Consider the following 19,868-nt stretch of genomic DNA (forward strand, 5'->3'; position numbering starts at 1 on the left):
CTGCTGGAAAAACTCAGCAGATCTGACATCATCTGTGGAATGAAATAAACAATTAATGTTTCGAGTCCGTATGACTCACTGTTTTGTTCTCTCTCCACAGATGCCGTTAGACCTACTGAGTTTTTCCAGCATTTTCTGCTTTTGTTTCAGAATTCCACCATCCACAATTTGCTTTTACTTTAAAGTTGTGAAGTCACCTGAGCCAAATGAGATGCACCCAAGGATCCTGGGAGAACTGGATTAACAGAAATTTCCTCCATTTAAATATTGAGAAGACTAAAGCCATTGTCTTCAGTCCCCGCTACAAACTCCACTCCATAGTCACTGGCTCCATCCCTCCACCTTGCTGGGAGTTGGAGCGGAGCGGACCTGTGGGAGGTAGTGGGGAGCTGAGGAGCCCCTATAAATACAGATCGGGGATTTGAATGAGGAGCGTCTATAAATACAGCCGGGGGATTTGAGAGAGGAGTGTCTATAAAAACAGACGGGGGATTTGAGTAAGGAACGTCTATAAATACAGACGGGGGATTTGAGTAAGGAACGTCTATAAATACAGATTGGGGATTTGAGTGAGGAACGTTTATAAATACAGACGGGGGGTTTGAGTGAGGAATGTCTATAAAACAGAGCGGGGATTTGAGTGTGGCGCGCCTATAAACACAGACGGGGTATTTGAGTGAGGAACGTCTATAAATACAGACGGGAGATTTGAGTGAGGAATGTGTATAAATACAGACGGGATATTTGAGTGAGGAACGCCTATAAATACAGACTGGGGATTTGAGTGAGGAGCGTCTATAAACTCAGACGGGTATTTGAGTGAGGAATGGGCTGTTTCACTGTTGCAGCTGCTGTGAGGCAGCAGGAGTGGGGGGGAAAGTGCCAACTGTGATGTCACAGGAAGCTGGTAAGTTGAGTGGTTGGTAAGTGTTCAGTCTAAGGGACAGTGTGTGAGAAACCAGCTTAGGACAGGCGAGTTAAGGTAGATCTATAAATAAAAATAACTTTGCAATAATAAACCAAAATTTGAACACTTTAAAATTCAGATAAAACAACAAATATTTTAAACAAGCAATAAAATAGAGTTACTTAAATAAACATCTAATACACATCCCTTGTAGTTAAGAAGCATATAATCTTTAGTTGTCAGGGGTACTAGCATTCAGTAAACACAGTAAATTGTAGCATACATGGGAAGAAAGTAATTAAAGTAAATTAACTAAATAACATAAGTTAGAATGGTAGGACAGGGGTTATGTTGCAGCTGTGAGATGTGGGAGCTTTTGGACATCAAGGCGATCCATGACAAACACGTCTGCAGGAAGTGTAAGCAGCTTGAGGAATTCCGGATCAGGATTATTGATCTGGAAACCGAAATGCAGACACTGTACAACATAAGGGATGGGGAGGAACACCTGGATACTTTGTTCCAGAAGACAGTCACACCTCTTAGAAGAAGGTCATCTGTTTGATCAGCAGTGAGGGACAGGAGGGTGTGACTGTCAGTGAGGCAGGTAATGGGACTGAGCAGGCAGTAGTGGAGGAGTCTCAGACTTTGCAAGTGTCAAACAGGTTTGAGGTGCTCACAACCTGTGTGGATGAAAGTGAAATGTGCAAGGTGGATGAGCTGGCTGGCCATGACACTGTGGTACAGGAAGCCATTTACGCAGGGGGAGCAAAAAGGAATGTAGTGGTAGTAAGGGATAGTATAGTGAGGGCACTGACACTGTTTTCTGCAGCAAAAAGTGAGAGTCCAGACGGTTGTGTTGCCTGCCCAGTGCCAGGGTTCGGGACATCTGCTCAGGGCTGGAGAGGGACTTGCAATGGGAGGGGGAGAATCCAGTTGTCGTGGTCCATGTACGTACCAATGATATAGGTAGAACTAGGAAAGAGGTTCTGTAAAGTCAGTATGAGGAGCTAGGTACCAAATTATGTAGCAGAACCTCAAAGGTAATAATCTCTGGATTATTTACCTGAGCCACGTGCAAATTGGCATCGGGCAAATAAGATTAGCGAGACCAATGCGTGGCTCAAAGATTGGTGTGGGAGAACTGAGTTCCAGTTTGTGGGGCACTGGTATCAGTGCTGGGGAGAGTGGGGGCTGTACCATTGGGACGGTTTACACCTGAACCATGCTGGGATGAGTGTCCTCACAAATTGCATAGCTAGGGAAGTAGAGAGGGCTTTAAACTAAACAAGAGTGGTGAGGGATCAAGCTTGGGTAGAGGTAGCAATTCAAGGTGTAGAGTCAAGAAAGGAGAGCAAAATAGTAATATGAGAAACAAGGTCAGAGAATGGCAGGAAAGGACTGAGAGAAAAAAACCTGAGAATAAATCAACAGTCAAGACTAGATGTTACAACGGTAACAAAAAGACAAGACTGAAGGCTCTCTATCTGAATGCACATAGCATTCAAAACAAAGTAAATGAATTGATGACTCACACAGAAGTAAATAAATATGATCTGTTAGTAATTATGGAGACGTGGCTGCAGGACAACTAAGATTGGGTCCTTAATATTGAGGGGTACATGACATTCAAGGAGAATAGGAAGCTCGGTAAAGGTGGAGGGGTTGCATTGTTAATCAAAGAGGGCATTGGTGCAATAGTTAGAGATGACCTTGGATCAGGAGATCAGGATGTAGAATCAGTTTGGGTGGAGATGAGGAATAGTAGGGGAAAAATAGTCATTAGTGGGAGTGGTTGATGGGCCCCTAACAGCAGCCATAGTGTAGGGCAAAGTATTCAAGAGAAAATATTGTGTGCTTGTGATAAAGGGACGGCAATAATCATGGGTGATTTTAATCTACACATTAACTGCAAAAATCAGATTGGCAGTAATAGCCTGGATGAGGAGTTCTTAGAATGCTTTTGAGATAGTTTCTTACAGCAGCATGTTCAGGAGCCAATCAGAGAGCAGGTTATATTTGACTTGGTATTGTGTAATGTAACAGGATTAATTAATGATCTCAGAGTAAGGGCACTACTAGGTTGCAGTGAGCACAATATGGTTGAATTTTACATCAATTTTGAAAGGGAGAAGAGTGGGTCAAAGACTAGTATTTTAAACTTAAATAAGGGCAACTATGTGGGGATGAAAGCTGAGCTAGCTGAAGTGAACTGGGAAACTAGCCTAGAGGAGAGATGAATAGAGAAGCAGTGGCAGACATTTAAGGGGATATTTCAGAGTATTCAGAATGAGTACATCCCGACCATAAAGAAAAATTAGAAGGGGAGGACCCACCATCTGTGATTAACTAAAGAAGTTAAAGAAAGCATCAGCTTAAGGAAAAAGCATACAACTCCGCAAAGATGAGCAGCAGGACAGATGATTGGACAGAATATAAAGAACATTCGAAAATGGCTAAAAGGTTAATCAGGAGAAAGAAATTAGAGTGTGAGAGGAAGTTTGCTAGAAATGTAAAAATGAATAGCAAGTGTTTCTACAGGTGCTTAAAAAGGAAAAGAGTGAGCAAAGTGAGTGTTGGTCCTCCAGAGGGTGACAGTGGGGAGTTAATAGTAGATAAGGAAATGGTGGAAGAAATGAATAATATTTTGCTTCTGTGTTCAATATAGAGGATACAAAAAACATTCCAGTAGTAGCTGCAAATCAGAAGGTGACAGGAGAAAGGAACTTGGTGAAATTGAAATCACTGGGGAAATGGTAGTGAGCAAATTGAAGGAGCTGCCGATGTCAAGTCTCTGGGACCCAATGAACTACATCCTTGGGTCTTAAAAGAGGCGGCTAATGCGGTAGTCGGTGTTAATTTTCCAAAAATCGCTCGATTCTGGAAAAGTTCCATCAGATTGGAAAGCAGCAAATATAACCCCTCTATTCAAGAAGGGAGGGAGGCAGAAAACAGGAAACTATAGGCCAGTTAGCTTGACTTCTGTCGTGGGGAAGTTATCAGAATCAATCATTAAGGAGGTTATAGCTGGGCACTTAGAAGAGCTCAAGGCAATCGGGAAGAGTCAGCATGGTTTTGTGAAAGGAAAATCCTGTTTAACCAACTGATTGGAGTTTTTGTGAAGGAGTAACATGCGCAATGGATAAAGTGGAGCCTGTAGATGTACTGTACTTGGATTTCCAGAAGGCATTTGATAAGGTGCCACATCAAAGATTATTACAGAAAATAAAAGTGCATGGTGTCGGGAGTAACTTATTAGCATGGATAGGAGATTGGCTGGCTGGCAGAAAGCAGGGAGTATCTGTAAATGGGTCTTTTTCTGATTGGCAGGATGTGACGAATGGAGTCCCACAGGGGTCTGTGCTGGGGCCTCAACTTTTTATGATTTACATCAATGACTTAGATGAGGGGAGTGAAGACATGGTCGCTAAATTGGCAGATGGCACAAAGATAGGCAGGAAAGTATGTTATGAAGAGGACATGAGGAGGTTGCAGATGGATATAGATAGTTTGAATGAGTGGCCAAAGATCTGGCAAATGGGGTGAAATGTGGGAAAATGTGAAGTTGGTCACTTTGGCAGGAAGAACAAAAAAGCAGAGTATTGCTTAAATGGAGAATGGCTGCATAATTCTGAGGTGCAGAGGGACCTAGGTGTTCTAGTAAATGAGTCACAAAAAGTTTGTATGCATGTACAGCAAGTAATTAATAAGGCTAATGGAATGCTATCCTTTGTTATGAGAGGGGTTGAACATAAAGGTAAGGATGTTATGCTTCAGTTATACAGGAACACACCTTGAATACTGTGTGCAGTTTTGGTCTCCTTATTTAAGGAAGGATATAAATGCATTGGAGGCGGTTCAAAGGATGTTCACTAGATTGATACCTGGAATGAGTGGGCTGTCTTATGAGGAGAGGTTGGACAGACTGGGCTTGTTTCCACTGGAGTTTAGAAGAGTGAGGGGTGATTTTATTGAAGTATACAAGATCCTGAATGGCCCTGACAAGGTGGACATCCAAAGGATGTTTCCTCTTGTGGGTGAGTCAAGAACTAGGGGGCGCCATTTCAAAATTAGGGGGTCGCCCTTTTAGGACAGAAATGAGGAGAATTTTTTTCACTCAGAGGATTGTACGACTTTGGAATTCTCTGCCTTAGAAGGCTGAGGAGGCGCGATCATTGAATATTTTTAAGACACAGGTAGATAGATTCTTGTTAGGCAAGGGAAACAAAGGTTATTGAGGTTAGATGGGAATGTGGAAATTCAAAGGCATGAAGATCAGCCATGATCTTATTGAATGGCACAACAAGCTTGAGAGGCCAAATGGTCTGCTCCCGTTCCTATTCCATATGTTCTTATGGTGTCTCTCCAGTGGGAATTCGCTGGTGTATTCGTAAGTGGGATGACTGAGTGAATCCCTTCCCACACATGGAGCAGGTGAATGGTCTTTCCCCAGTATGAAACCGTTGGTGTCTCAGCAGGCTGGATGGCTGAGAGAATCCCTTCCCACACACGGAGCAGGTGAACAGTCTCTCTCCAGTGTGAAATCGCTGGTGTGTTCGGAGCCCGGATGACTGAGTGAATTCCTTTCCACACTCGGAGCAGGTGAATGGTCTCTCCCCGTTGTGAAACCACTGGTGTGTTTGCAAGTGGGATGGCTGAGTGAATCCCTTCCCACACTTGGAGCAAGTGAACACTGTATCTTCAGTGTGAATTCGGTGTGTTTGCAGGTGGGATGATTGAGTGAAACCCTTCCCATGCTCGGAGCAGGTGAACGGCCTTTCTCCAATGTGTAGCTGCTGGTGTCTCAGCACGTCAGATGACTGAGTGAATCCCTTCCCACATTCGGAGCAGGTGAATGGTCTCTCCCCACTGTGAACTCACCGGTGTATCAGCAGGTCAGATGACTGAGTGAATCCCCACCCACACTCAGAGCAGACGAATGGTCACTCCACATTGTGAATTCGCTGGTGTGTTCGCAGGTTGGCTGACAGAGTGAATCCCTTCCCACACTCGGAGCAGGTGAACAGCCTCTCCCCAGTGTGACTGCGTCGATGGATTTCCAGCTGGGATGGGTAATTGAATCCTTTCCCACAGTCCTCACATTTCCACAGTTTCTCCATGGTTCAAGTGCCCTGTGTCTTTCCAGGTTTGATGATCAGTTGAATCCTTGTCCACACATAGAACACGTGTACAGTTTCCCCCCACTGTGAATGGTGTGATGTTATTTCAGGCTGTGAAACTGGTTAAAGCTCTTTCCACAGTCAGTTCACTGGAACACTCTCACTCGGGTGTGTGTGTGTCTCGGTGCTTTTCCACTCACACTGATGTTTGAAATCTTTTCCCACAGACAGAACAACCACTTCTCCTTCCAAGTTCAAAGACGATAATATTAAGGTTCTGATGAATCGAGTGACTGTCAGATCTTGATGTGATGTTTGGTTTGAGTTCCCCCTCTGTAAATCCTCCCCTTCCGATACCCTGTAAAAGGAGTTTACAAAAGTGATCACTGTAAGAACAGGATAGAAATTCAGAGCAGACAATTCTCATTTCTATGGAACATTATTTCCTGTCTTCTTCTCCAAAAGCTGCAAATCCCTGTCCCACACATTCTCCCTCCTCCCTGTGCTGAAGCCAAACAGAGTTTTGGATAATTCTTCCTGTATCTTTTAAACAAATTTGTCCAACTGAAGATAACAATATGTTTCATCATTCACTTCAGTCATGACTCGTGACAAAACATTAATCTGAAACCCCCTGACTGACCATACAGAATAGCAGACGTTAACCTTGTGTCCAAAACTTACTGTGTGGAGATTTAATGAGTGATTGTGAAGGTGGTTTCTCCAAACTTCCCAGGATTTCCTTCCTTCCTTCTCTCCCTCTCTAACTAAGTTAAACCTGGGATCAGTCTCATGGTCTATTCTCGTTACTGCTTCTCTTCCTGATGACTAATTAACTCCAATTAAACACCGAGAAGACTGAAGACATTGTTTTCAGTCCCTGCTACAATCTCCATTCCCTAGATACCAACTCCATCCTTCTCCCTGGGAACAGTCTGAGATTAAACCAGTCTGTTCACAACCTCGGTGTTACTTTGATCTCGAGATCAGATTCTGACCTCATATCTGTGCCATCACTAAAATCGCCTGTTTCCACCTCTGGAACATTACCCGCCCTCACCCTGTCTCAGTGCATCTGCTGCTGAAACCCTCATCACTGCCGTTGTTACCTCCAGACTTGAACGACTATCCCAACACACTCCTGGCTGGTCTCGCACATTCTACTGTCCGTAAACGTGAAGCCATCCAAAGGTCTGCTGTCCATGTCTTCACTCGTAGCAAGTCCTGTTCCTCTGTCACCCATTTGCTTCCTGACCTGCCTTGGATCCCGGTCAAGCAACAGCTTGATTTTAAAATTCTCATCCTTGTTTTCAAATCCCTCCATGGCCTCACCCCTCCCTATCTCTGTAATCTCCTCCAGCCCTACAACCCTCTGAGATATCTGCACTGCTCGAATTCTGGAATCTTGTACATTCTCCATTTTAATCGCTCCAGCATTAATGACCTTGCCTTAAGTTCCCTCATTCCCAAACTCTGAAATCTCTACCTGCACCACTCCCTCTGTCGATCACATTTTCCCCCTTTAAGACACTTGAGTCTTGCTAAAAAAAGAGACATTCTGTCAAAACCTTTTCTCTTGTACTCATCAGGACAGACGCAAGAACATCAAATTTCAAAGATTATCAGTCGGGCTCATAATGTGGCTCACTTATGCTTGCTAGAAGCTACATATATTCATACACAGGGAACTGTCCACTGCAGACAGAAGGTGCATGTCCAGGGATGGGGCCTTTTGTTGAATTAAACAAAAGCATGGAGGATGATGGCTCTTTGGTGCATTCTCCATGGTGATGCTTTGACCAATCAGAGCTGACTGGCCAAACCAGTCAACACCTTTCCTCGTGCAGCATAAATTGTTGTTCGCTGAGAAATTTGTTTTTTTTGCATCTGTCCAGAGGAGTGCAACATGAAATATCAGCAATATGTCTCCTTTTCTCAGCAATACTTAAATTCTGTACTGCTGAGTGACTGTGGGTTTATAATTCTATTGCTGCTGATCTAAAACTCCTGGTGAACACACATTTTATGAATGTCTCCCTCGGGCTGTTGCTCATTGTCCCCGTGAGGATGGCGGCTGCGCATGCGCCCTGTAGCACATTGGCCCATCAAGATGGCGGCCGCGCATGCGCTAATCTCCACATTGCCCCTATAAAGATGGCGGCCGTTAACTCGGGCATTTCTCCCGCAGCGCCGAGCAAACCCGGGGATGGTGGATTCTTATTGAAGGATTGGGGCCGAAACCGTGAGTTTATGAAGCTTCCAAATTCATCCGCCGGCCCTATCTCTGTTTACGCGTTTATTTTCGGTTCTGGATTTGCAGTCGGTATTTGTAATACCCGCATTTTAAATCCGCTCACTGGAGCTCCCGTCTGTCTCCACGGACTGCGCATGTTTCGACACCGAATGATTGGCGGCAGCTCCGGACCAATAGGAAGAAGGGGCGGAATTGGAGGACCGAGCGGGAGCAACTGGTCCTCCAGCCAATCGGAGTGAGAGGGGCGGAGCCTGCTGGGACTGGAGCATGCGCAGTGTGGGCGGGGGACCGGGACGAAGGCGGTGGAATATTTTTGCCAATAATTGATATAGATTTTTCTTTTCCCGCCTATTTCCATTATTTTTAAATGTATTTTCATCCATTGTTTTATCTCTACCTTTTAGCCTATTTCGATCCCTTCACCCCACCCCCACTAGGGCTGTCTGTACCTTGCTCGTCCTGCTTTCTACCCTTAATTAGCACATTCCTTAGATAATGTCACCACCTTCAACACCTCTTTGACCTTTTGTCTGTGACATCTTTTGGTTATCTCCACCTATCACTGGCCCTCTATCCAGATCGACTTGTCCCACCCCCCCTTAAACCAGCTTATATTTCACCTCTCTTCTATTTTTACTTGGTTCTGTTGAAGAGTCATATGGACTCGAGACGTTTACTGTGTTCCTCTCAGCAGATGCTGTCAGACCTGCTGAGTTTTTCCAGGTATTTTTGTTTTTGTTGCGGTGGAATTTAAAGTCCAGCGGGTGAGAAAGGGCCGAGTGCAGGAGAGGAATGGAGCCGGAGGGTGGACTGGGAGGGTTCACAAACACCCGGTGTAGGACTCCAAACCCGGATTACAAACTCCCGGAGCCCAGTTTATACCGAGTGTTTGGAAACTCCTTTTACAGGGGGTTAGAAGGGGAGGATTTACACACAGCAAACTCAAACTAAGGGAAATATTTGTCTCTTTGGATTGACCTGCTGAAACACATTGAATTCTCACTGGCGAGAGGCTGTTCAGTTGCTCACAGTGTGGTAAGAGGTTCAGGACATCATCCCACCTGCTGGGACACCATTCACACTGACAAGAGACCTTTTAATTTAAGTGTGAGAAGTGCTTTAAAAGGTGTGAGGAACCATGCGTGGAAATTTGCTAGTGCTGTCGGTGGGCTCTTAAACTAATTTGGTATGGGGGTGGGATACTGAGTGGAGGTATAGTAGGGGGTGATGTACAGACAAGTATATAAGAAAAAACAAGTCAGTCTGGAAGGCAGAGTGTACAAAGTCAAGTTAAGGCACAAGGCAACATGGCAAGGCTGGATGACATTTATTTTAATGTAAGGAGTGTTGTGAGTAAGGCAGATGAGTTGCAGATGCTGATTAACACATGGGGATATGATATCATTGCTATCACGGTGACATGGCTGAGGGAGGGGCAGGACTGGCAGCTCAATATTCTGAGGTATAGAATCTTCAGGTGAGACAGGAAGGGGGCAGAGGTTGTAAAAGAGATGGTGGTGTCACAATATTGATCAAGGAGTCAATTACTGCAGTAAGGAGGGATGGTATCTTAGAAGGTTCCTTAAATCAGGCCGTATAGGTAGAACTTAAAAACAGAAAGGGGGCAATCACATTGTTGTGAGCATACTATAGACCCCCAAACAGTCAGGGAGAGATAGAAGGGCAGATATGTAGGCAAATCTCAGAAGTGTTAAAATAATAGGGTAATAATAATCGGGGATTTCAACTTCTCCAATATTAACTGGGATAGACAAAGTGTGAAAGACTTTGAGGTGGCAGAATTCTTCAAATGTATCCAGGCGAGATTTTTAAGCCAGCACATAGAAAGTCCTACAAGAGAGGTGCTGGACCTATTAGAGAACAAAGCTGGGCAAGTTGTCGAAGTATCAGTGGGGGAGCAGTTCAGTGATAATGACCATAACTCAGTAAGATTTAAGTAGTTATGGAAAAGGACGAAGATGGATAGAAAATAAGGGTTTTGAATTGGGGAAGGCCAATTTCAATATGATAAGACAGGACCTGGCCAATGTGGACTGGGAGCAGCTACTTGTAGGAAAATCAACATCAGAGCAGTGGGAGTCATTCAAAAAGGAAATAGTGAGAGTACAGGGCCAACATTTTCCCACAAAGGACCAACAAGTCCAGAGAAACTGGGATGTTGAGGAATTGACAGGATTAGATAAGGGGGGAAAAAAAGGTAAGCTTATGGTACATACGGAGGGCTTAAAACAGCAGGAGCCCTTGATGGGTGCAGAACGTGTAGGGGGTTAAAGAAGAAATTAGGAAAGCGAAGAGGGGGCATGAAAAACACAGCTGGGTGAAATAAGTTAAAATCCAAAGGCATTTTATAAGTATATTCAGGGCAAGAGGATAACCAGGGAGAGATTAGGGGCCATCAGGGACCAAAATGGCAATCTGTGTGAGGAGCTGGAAGATGTAGATGAAGTTTTAAATGAGTACTTTGCATCTGTATTAACTATACAGAAGGACGATGTAGGTATAGAAATCAGGGAGGGGGACTGTGATATACTTGAACAAATGAGTATTGAGAGGGAGGAGGTATTAGCGGTTTTATTGGGCCTTAAAAGTGTATTAATCCCCAGGCCCAGATGAGATGTATCCCAGGTGCTGTGGGGGGCAAGGGAGGAGCTTTCAGGGGCCCTGACATTAATTTTCAAATCCTCTTTGGCCACAGGAGAAGTACCAGAGGACTGGAGGACAGCCAACGTGGTATCATTATTAAAGAAGAATGGTGGGGATAAACCAGGGAGCTAATAGGCCAGTGAGTCCAACATCACTGGTAGGGAAACTTTTGGAAACGTTCTGAGGGACAGAATTAATCCCCATGAGGAGTGGCAAGAATTAATCAAGGATAGTCAGCATGGCTTTGTCGGTGAGAGATCATGTCTAACAAATTTGATTGAATTTTTCGAGGAGGTGACGAGGTGTGTAGATGAGGGTAGTTCAATTGATGTAGTCCACATGGAATTCTCTAAGGCTTTTGACAAGGTCTGGCATGGGAGACAGGTCCAGAAGGTAAGAGCCCATGTGATCCAGGGCAATTTGGCAAATTGGATCCAGAATTAGCTCAGTGTCAGGAGGCAGAGGGTGATGGTCAAAGGTTGTTTTTGTGACTGGAAGCCTGTGTCCAGTGGCGTACTGCAGGGTTTGGTGCTGGGTCCCTTGTTGTTTTTCGTGGACATTAATGATGTAGACATGAATGTAGGAGGTATGATCAGTAAGTTCACAGGTAACACAAAAAAATCACTAGTGTGGTAAATAGTGAGGAGGAAACCCTTAGACATATAGACAGGCTGGTCAGATGGACAGAACAGTGGAAAATGGAATTTAATCCCAACAAGTGTGAGGTGATGCATTTTTGGAGGACTAACTGGACAAGGGAGTACATGATGAATGGTAGGACCCGAGGAAGTACAGAACCTTGGTGTGCATGTCCATAGATCCTTGAACATAAGAACATAAGAACTAGGAGCAGGAGTGGGCAATTCAGCCCCTCGAGCCTGCCCCGCCATTCATTACGATCATGGCTGATCTCATTTTGGCCTCAACGCCAATTTCCCTCCCTCTCCCCATAACCTTTCAACCCATTACTAATTAAGTAAGTGTGGTGAAGGTGCTCACACAATGCTGTTAGGTAAGAAGCTACAGGTTATTCACCCAGTGATGAGGAAAGGACATTGATATATCTCCAAATCAACAACAACAATTTGTGTTTATATCGCACATTTATTCTTATATAGTTTACCAAGACATTTCACAGAAATGTTAGAAACCAAGGAGATACTCAGGCAGGTGGCCAATAATTTGGTCAAAGTGGTCAGTCTGACGGAATATCTTAAAGGATGCAAATGAGGTAGAGAGGTGGAGAGGTTTAGGGAGGGAATTCTAGAGTCTGGGAAACTGACAGAATGGCAACCAGTGATGGAATTATTAAAATCAGTAATTCTCGAATTCAAGAAGAGCAGATATCTCGGGAGGATAGTGAGGCTGGAGGAGGTTACAGAGATAGGAATGATCAAAACCATGGAGGAAAACAAGGATGAGAATGTGAAAATTTAGGTGCTGCTTAAATGAGTGCCTTCAAATCATTTGTATAGTTTGTGAATGGCTGTGGGCCAAGCACTGATCCTTGCAGTATCCCACAAATAACAGCCTGTCATCCTGAGAATGAGACATTTATTCCGACTCTGTTTTCTGTCTGTTCACCAATTCTCAATCTATAACAGGATATTACCCCAATCCCATGTACTTGATTTCTGTTTATTGACATACTGTGCTTTGTTTAGTAACCTTCTCTCTCTGTCTCTCTCACTCCTCTCTCTCTTTCTCTCTCTGTCACATTGAATTCTCCAGCCCAGCGAGTTGTGGATGCTCCATCATTGAATATATTTCCGGCTGAGATGGAGAGATTTTTGGTCTCTCAGGGAGTCAAGGGATATGGTGAGTGGGCGGGAAAGTGGATTTGAAGCCAAAGATCAGCCACGATCGTATTGAATGGTGGAGCAGGCTCGACGGGGTGTTAGGACTTCTCTTGTTCCTATTTCGTATGTTCTTATGGAGGCCAGAGTCTTGTGTAGGCCCAGACCGGTTGGCAGGTTCCCTCCCCTGAAGGACATTAGTGAACCAGTTGGGTTTTTATCACAATCCAGCAGTTTTCGTGGTCACTTTTTCCTCGTGCCGGCCCCACAAATTCCCAGATTCATTCAGCTCAATTTCACAACCTACCTGTGTTTTTGTGGGTTATCTCTGTTTTACTGTTTTAAATCAATTTCACAGGGTATTAGAGGGGGAGGATTTGCAGTCAGGAAACTGAAACCAAACATCACATCAGGATCTGATGGAGTCGCCTAATTTATCTTGAACTGAGTATCTTCAGATTTTGAACATGGAAGGAAAAAGCACCGTTCACAGTGGGGAGAAACCGTACACGTGTTCTGTGTGTGGACGAGGCTTCAGCCGATCATCTGACCTGAAGGAGCATAAATGCAGTCACAGTGGAGAGAAACCGTGGAAATGTGGGGACTGTGGGAAGAGATTCAAATCCCCATTGGAACTGAGAACTCATTGGTGCACTCACACTGGGGAGAGACCATTCACTTGCTCTGAGCGTGGGAAGGGATTCACTCAATTAGCCAACCTCATGGGACACCAACGAGTTAACACAGATGAGAGACCTTTTAGATGCCCACAGTGTGAGACGTGCTTCAAAAGTTCTGTGGAACTAAAGTCCCATCAACGTGTTCACACTGATGAGAGACCGTTCAGGTGCTCTCTCTGTGGGACTGGGTTCAGACGATCATCTCATCTCATCGCACACCAGTGAGTCCACACTGGAGAGAGACCGTTCACCTGCTCCAAATGTGGTAAGGGATTCATTCAGTCATCCCACCTGCTGCTGCACCAGAGAGTTCACACTGGAGAGAGGCCATTTACCTGCTCCGAATGTGGTAAGGGATTCATTCAGTCATCCCACCTGCTGCTGCACCAGAGAGTCCACACTGGAGAGAGACCGTTCACCTGCTCCAAATGTGGGAAGGGATTCACTCAGTCATCCAACCTGCTGCTGCACCAGAGAGTTCACACTGGAGAGAGGCCATTTACCTGCTCCGAATGTGGGAAGGGATTCAGTCAGTCATCCCACCGGCTAAGACACCAGAGAGTTCACACTGGAGAGAGGCCATTTACCTGCTCCGAATGTGGGAAGGGATTCATTCAGTCATCCCACCTGCTGCTGCACCAGACAGTTCACACTGGAGAGAGGCCATTTACCTGCTCCGAATGTGGGAAGGGATTTAGTCAGTCATCCGACTGGCTAAGACACCAGAGAGTTCACTCTGGAGAGAGGCCATTTACCTGCTCTGAATGTGGGAAGGGATTCAGTCAGTCATCCAACTGGCTAAGACACCAGAGAGTTCACACTGGAGAGAGGCCATTTACCTGCTCTGAATGTGGGAAGGGATTCAGTCAGTCATCCAACCGGCGAAGACACCAGCAAGTACACAAGTAACTGTCGTGATGGGATTTTACTCTTAATAACATTCAGGACTGAAGTATGTTCAATATAGTGTGTTTCTGTAGACATTAATAAACTCCAGCCCACTTAGATAAAAGTCAAATAAATCAGCATTGTGTTAAACACAATGCGTTGAACCTTTTTACTATTTTTAACAAGTTAGTTCCTTTTTGATGTTAATAAACTCCAGCCCAGTTACAGATTCTGTATAAAATTGGAATAAATCAGCTTTGCGACGAACAGTTGAGCCGTTTTGATATTTCTAGCACAAGTTAGTTCCTTTTGAAGGGCTCTCCCTCTCCCCTGTCTCCTCCATCCTCACCTCCAGCAACAAGTGCGAGGAGCTCATGGAGCTTCTTTGTCACTAAGATTGAGACAATCTGATCAGCTGCCTCTGCTGTTTCCCTCCCTTCCACTAGCCCACCGGGACAAACTATCTCTAAAGACCCCCCTTGTCCAAGCCTGAACTCGTGATTAAATGACAAAGGGGATGATGGTGCAAGGCAGCATTGGGTGATAATGAGACAAGGAAATAAACTAAGGGGACAAGTGGAGAAACAACACAGGCTCAGAGGAGGGATAAATGGTAAAAGAAGAACCATTACCAGCACCTACTGTCAGGAAAAAATGGGAGCAGTGGTTATGATCTGAAATTGTCAAAATGAATGTTGAGTCCAGAAGGATGTAAAGTGTCCAATGAAAGATGAGCTGCTGTTCCTCGAGCTTCCATTGAGCTTCATTGGAACAGTGCAGGAGGCCGAGGTCAGAGTGGGAGTGGGTGGAGATTAAACTGATAAATGACCAGAACCTCAGGGTCACACTTGGAGACTGAAAGGCGATGTTCCACAAAGCAGTTACCCAATTGGGATTTAATCTCCTCAATGTAGAGAAAACCGCACTGTGGTCAGTGAATAGACAATACTGAATAGCAAGAAGTACCAGTAAATCACGGTGCCCCTTGGAAAGTGTTTTGGGCCCTGGAATGAGGGAAGGGAGGAGGTGGACGGGGGCTGCTGCATCTGCTGTGCTTGAATGGAAATGATTCACACTGATGTTCATAAGAACAGAAGAAATAGGAGCAGGGTTGGACTAAAAGGCCCTTTGATCCTGCTCCACCATTAAATGTTCTTCCAGCTCAACTCCACTTTCCCATCCTATCACCATCTCCCTTAGTGCCCAAATATTTATGGATTTCCATCTTGAACATATCAAGATGGAGAACAACAGACTCAGTGCAACTATTAATCTGGGAAATGCACAAACAAGGTGCATGTGAATTACAAATTCACCTTTTCACTGCTTGGTAATCATGTTAAATGAGCTTTACACTGGCCCCATGCTGAAATCTAGTCATTCTCTGACAGGTATTCTTAATGGTATAATTAGCAAATTTAGAATGAAAAATACCCTCTGCTTCACTGTAAAGCTGAGAGACAACTTTGTAATTGATTCATTATGTCACATACTGGCTCATTAGATCTGCTCATTTCATCTAATCTTATTTTCAGCTAATGGGAGAATGGTTGAAACAGGGGATGGTGAATAACAGCTCGACACCACAGTCCCCTCTCCCACTGCCATAATGATCCTTACAATATACAGGAATTTGGGACAATGTGACTTTGATGCTCAGATTAGCTCTGTCTCCATATTAGAGGAAGGAGCGAAGCACTGGGGACGGTACAAAAACATTTACTGGAATGATGCCAGAATTGGAAAATATTTCAAATTCACAGAGATTTAACGGATTGAAAAGTTTTTCTCTGGAAAAGAAAGTGAGGAATGACCTGACTAAGGCCTTTAAGATAATGAAAGGGGTTGACAGGGTAGACAAGTGGAAGAGTTTTCCACTTGTAGATGGTTGAGAATAAATATACGTTAGACATCAATAAATCTAATGCACAATTCATATGCAACTTCTTCAATCAGAGATAAAAGCAGAAAATCATGGAAATACTCAGCACATCCAGGAGAATCTGTGAATTGAGAAATAGAGTTAAGTTTTCAAGTCTGCTCACTGATGCAGTGCAGTTCTGATGGACAGTCACAGCCCTGAAATTTATATACATCTTTCACTCTCCACAGACACTGCCAGATCTGCTGAAAATTCCAATATTTTGTTTTTTTATTTCAGATTTACAGCACCACCTTTCTCTAACTGTGGTTGAGAATGTAGAGCTCATTCTCAGAAGGGTTTGAGATCCCAGTGTGAGCTGAAACTCATGTTGCAAAATCACACCATGAAATCACACCAGCTGAATGTGGAAATGGATTCACCTCGTTATTCCATTTTCTGACACAGCAGCACAGTCATACCTGTGGGAGACCATTCAGATACTTCATGTATGCAACCCTTTGCTCACTGCCCACCTGCTAACACTCCAGTTTTAGAAGGTCAAAGGATTAGATCCACAATTGCTACATTCCAACTGACAAGACAGAGTGTCAGTAGTCAGAGTATGGGAAGAAAAATCACTTGTCTGCGCCGCTGCTGAGACTCCAGTGAGTTCAGATCTCACTGTCAGGGTTTGTTCTGTTGTTAATTACACCCAGGTCATAACTATGGTGGAGGGGCCGTGCACTATGGTTGCCATATCAATATTCATAATTTTATGCATGGCCGTTCTTAGTTGGTGGAGCGATTTGTCTGGTTAATTCCGATAACGAACGAGACTCCTCAATGATAAATAGTTACGCGATCCCCGAGCAACTGATTTCTTCTCCGCCGATGCTGCCAGACCTGCTGAGTTTTTCCAGGTAATTCTGTTTTTGTTTTGGATTTCCAGCATCCGCAGTAGCTTTTAGTTTTTATATTCATAATTTTATATATTGGCCCTATGGCGCCAATCATCATCGGATAATAAAACATAATTATCTTATCAGAAAAGGCCGTTCAATGGCGGTACGTTTACCCAGGATTCAGTGGGGGGCAGAATGTGCTCTATCCTCACGACAGGCGGTCCTCGTGCACGCGCAGTAGCTGGCACTGACTGATACATGCGCATTGCAATCTCCGACTGGAGCATGCGCAGTACCATCGGTACCTGGAGCTGGTGGAAGACGCTGAGAAATGGCGAACACAGGCGGGTAAAAGGAGCCGGTGTTTGGGGAGGGATGGAGGGGGCGGGGAGGCTTCATGAAGACCCTGTAAAGGTCTGAAATCTTGAATAAGAAGCTACCGGTCCTGCGGTTACACCCAATGGAAAGGGGACAACTCTGACCCGCGTCTCCTCTCGGAGACAGGCCCGAGTTAACAACCGCCATCTTTATAGGGGGCAATGTGCAGCAGGGCGCATGCGCGGCCATCTGGTCCAAATAGCAGGAGGAGAGAATGTTGTTCATTTCTATCCTGGACTGACAGGGATGGATTTTGGAAACTCCTTTTACAGGGGGTTAGAAGGGGAGGATTTACACACAGCAAACTCAAACCAAGAGAAATGTTTGTCTCTTCTCAATTTCTAATTTGGACTGACGGTTAGTGTTTTTTGTAAATTTCTGATACTGGATCTTAGAAGTGGAGGGTTGACAGATGGGAAACTCAAATCAGACATCAATTCAGATCTGGCAGAGTCACTCGATTCGTGAGGACCTGAATATCGTCGGCCTTTAAATCTGGAAGGTAAACAGTTGGCCTGTCTGTCTGTGGGCAAAGGTTACTTGTAGGAGAAAGAATAATTAACCGGGGAAAGCCAACTTCAATAGGGTGAGAATGGATCTGACCCAGTAAAGTGGAATCAGAGGTTGGCAGGAGAAACTGTAATTGAGGAATGGGCTGCCTCAAAGAGGAAATAGATCAGACATAGTAATGACTTATTCTTACAAATGAGGAAGGTATGGCTAACATATCCACAGCTCACTAAATAAGAGAAGAGATTTAGATGAAGATGAATAAGTCTGCTAACAGAGATATCAGGTGGCTAATACAACTGAGAGACAGGATAAAGAAAGAATATTCAGAGAGAAATTGGAAAAAGAAAGTAAGAGAAGCAAAGAGAGAGTATGAGAAGAGACTGGCAGCTAACATGGAAGGAAATCAAAACGCTTTCTCTGGCTGATACCTAGTAACAGGCCGGTAAAAGGAGAAAGGGGCTGATTAGGGATTTAAGCAAAGGTGATTTACCCATTGGGACAGGGGGTATGGATGAGGTATAAATGAATATTTGGCATCTGTCTTTACCAAAGAAGATGATGCTGCACAGGTCATGGTTAAAGAGGAGGTAGTTCAAACACTTGTGGTGTTTAATATTGATAAGGAGAAGGTATTATATAGGCTGTCTGATAAAGTTGACAAGGCACCAGGATTGGATGAGATGTATCCAAGGATACTGAGGGAATTCAGTGTGGAAATTGTGGAGGCACTGACCATATTATTCCAATCTTCTTCAGACCCATGAGTGGTTACAGAGGACAGGAGAATTGGAAATCATACACTTTTGTTCAAAAAGGGTGTAATGATAAGCCCAGCAACTACCAGACCAGTCTGTTTAGCCTTGGGAGTGATAATTCTGGACAAAATTAATAGTCAATTAAGCAATTGTGGGCTAATTCAGGAAAGCCAGCACAAGTTTGTTAAGGGAAAATCATGTTAAAATTAACTTGCTTAAGGTTTTTCAAGAGTTAACAGTGTGGTTGATGATGGTAATGCTGTTAATGTGGTGTACATGGTCTTCCAAATGGCATTAGGTAAAGTGCCACATAACAGACTTGTGAGCAAAGTTATAGCTCATAGAACAAAATGGGCAGCAGCAAGATGGGTACAAAATTAACTGAGTGACAGGAAACAGAGAGTAATGATTTTTCAGAATGGAGGAAGGTTGAAAGTGGATTTACCCAGGAGTCAGTGTTAGGACTCCTGCTTCTATGACCTAGCCCTTAGTGTTCAGGCACAATTTTGAAATTTATGGGCACAGACTGTGTAGAAGGTCCTTTCTCTGGTGGACCTTAGTGAACCAGTTGAGTTTTTGTGACAATCCAGCATCTTTCGTGGTCACCTTTACCTCGTGCCGGCCCCACAAATTCCCAGATCCATTCAGCTCAGTTTCACAACCTGCCTTTGTGTTTTTGTGGGTTCTCTCTCACTCCCTTTTTCTGTTTTAAATCAATTCCACGGGATATTAGGAGGAGAGGATTTGCAGTCAGGAAACTGAAACCAAACATCACATCAGGATGTGATGGAGTTGCACAGTTTATCGTAGCCTGAATATCATCGGATTTTGAACATGGAAGGAAAAAAGCATCATTCACAGTGGGGAGAAACCATACACGTGTTGTGTGTGTGGACAAGGCTTCAGCCAATCATCTAATCTGACAGGACATAAATTCAGTCCCAACAGGGAGAAACCGTGGAAATGTGGGGACTGTGGGAAGGGATTCAATTGCATGGAAAGACATCGGTGCAGTCAAACAGCAGAGAGACCGTTCATCTGCTCCGAGTGTGGGAAGGGATTCACTCGTTCATCCTACCTACTGAAACACCAGCGAGTTTACACTGACGAGAGACCTTATAAATGTTTGGACTGTGGGAATTGCTTC

At 44.3% G+C, this 19,868-nt stretch overlaps 1 protein-coding gene across 1 annotated transcript in view; it reads left to right on the forward strand.

Moving 5' to 3' along the window:
- The window catches only part of LOC144698068 (uncharacterized), a 107,983-nt gene that overhangs the window by 4,801 nt on the left and 83,314 nt on the right, over positions 1-19,868 (forward strand). The window contains 1 exon segment of the mRNA XM_078569994.1: positions 13,616-14,246. Within this exon segment, the coding sequence (XP_078426120.1) occupies positions 13,616-14,246 (631 nt within the window).

The sequence above is a fragment of the Cetorhinus maximus genome, chromosome 23 (genome assembly GCF_964194155.1).
Source record: "Cetorhinus maximus chromosome 23, sCetMax3.hap1.1, whole genome shotgun sequence".
Taxonomy (NCBI): Eukaryota; Metazoa; Chordata; class Chondrichthyes; order Lamniformes; family Cetorhinidae; genus Cetorhinus; species Cetorhinus maximus.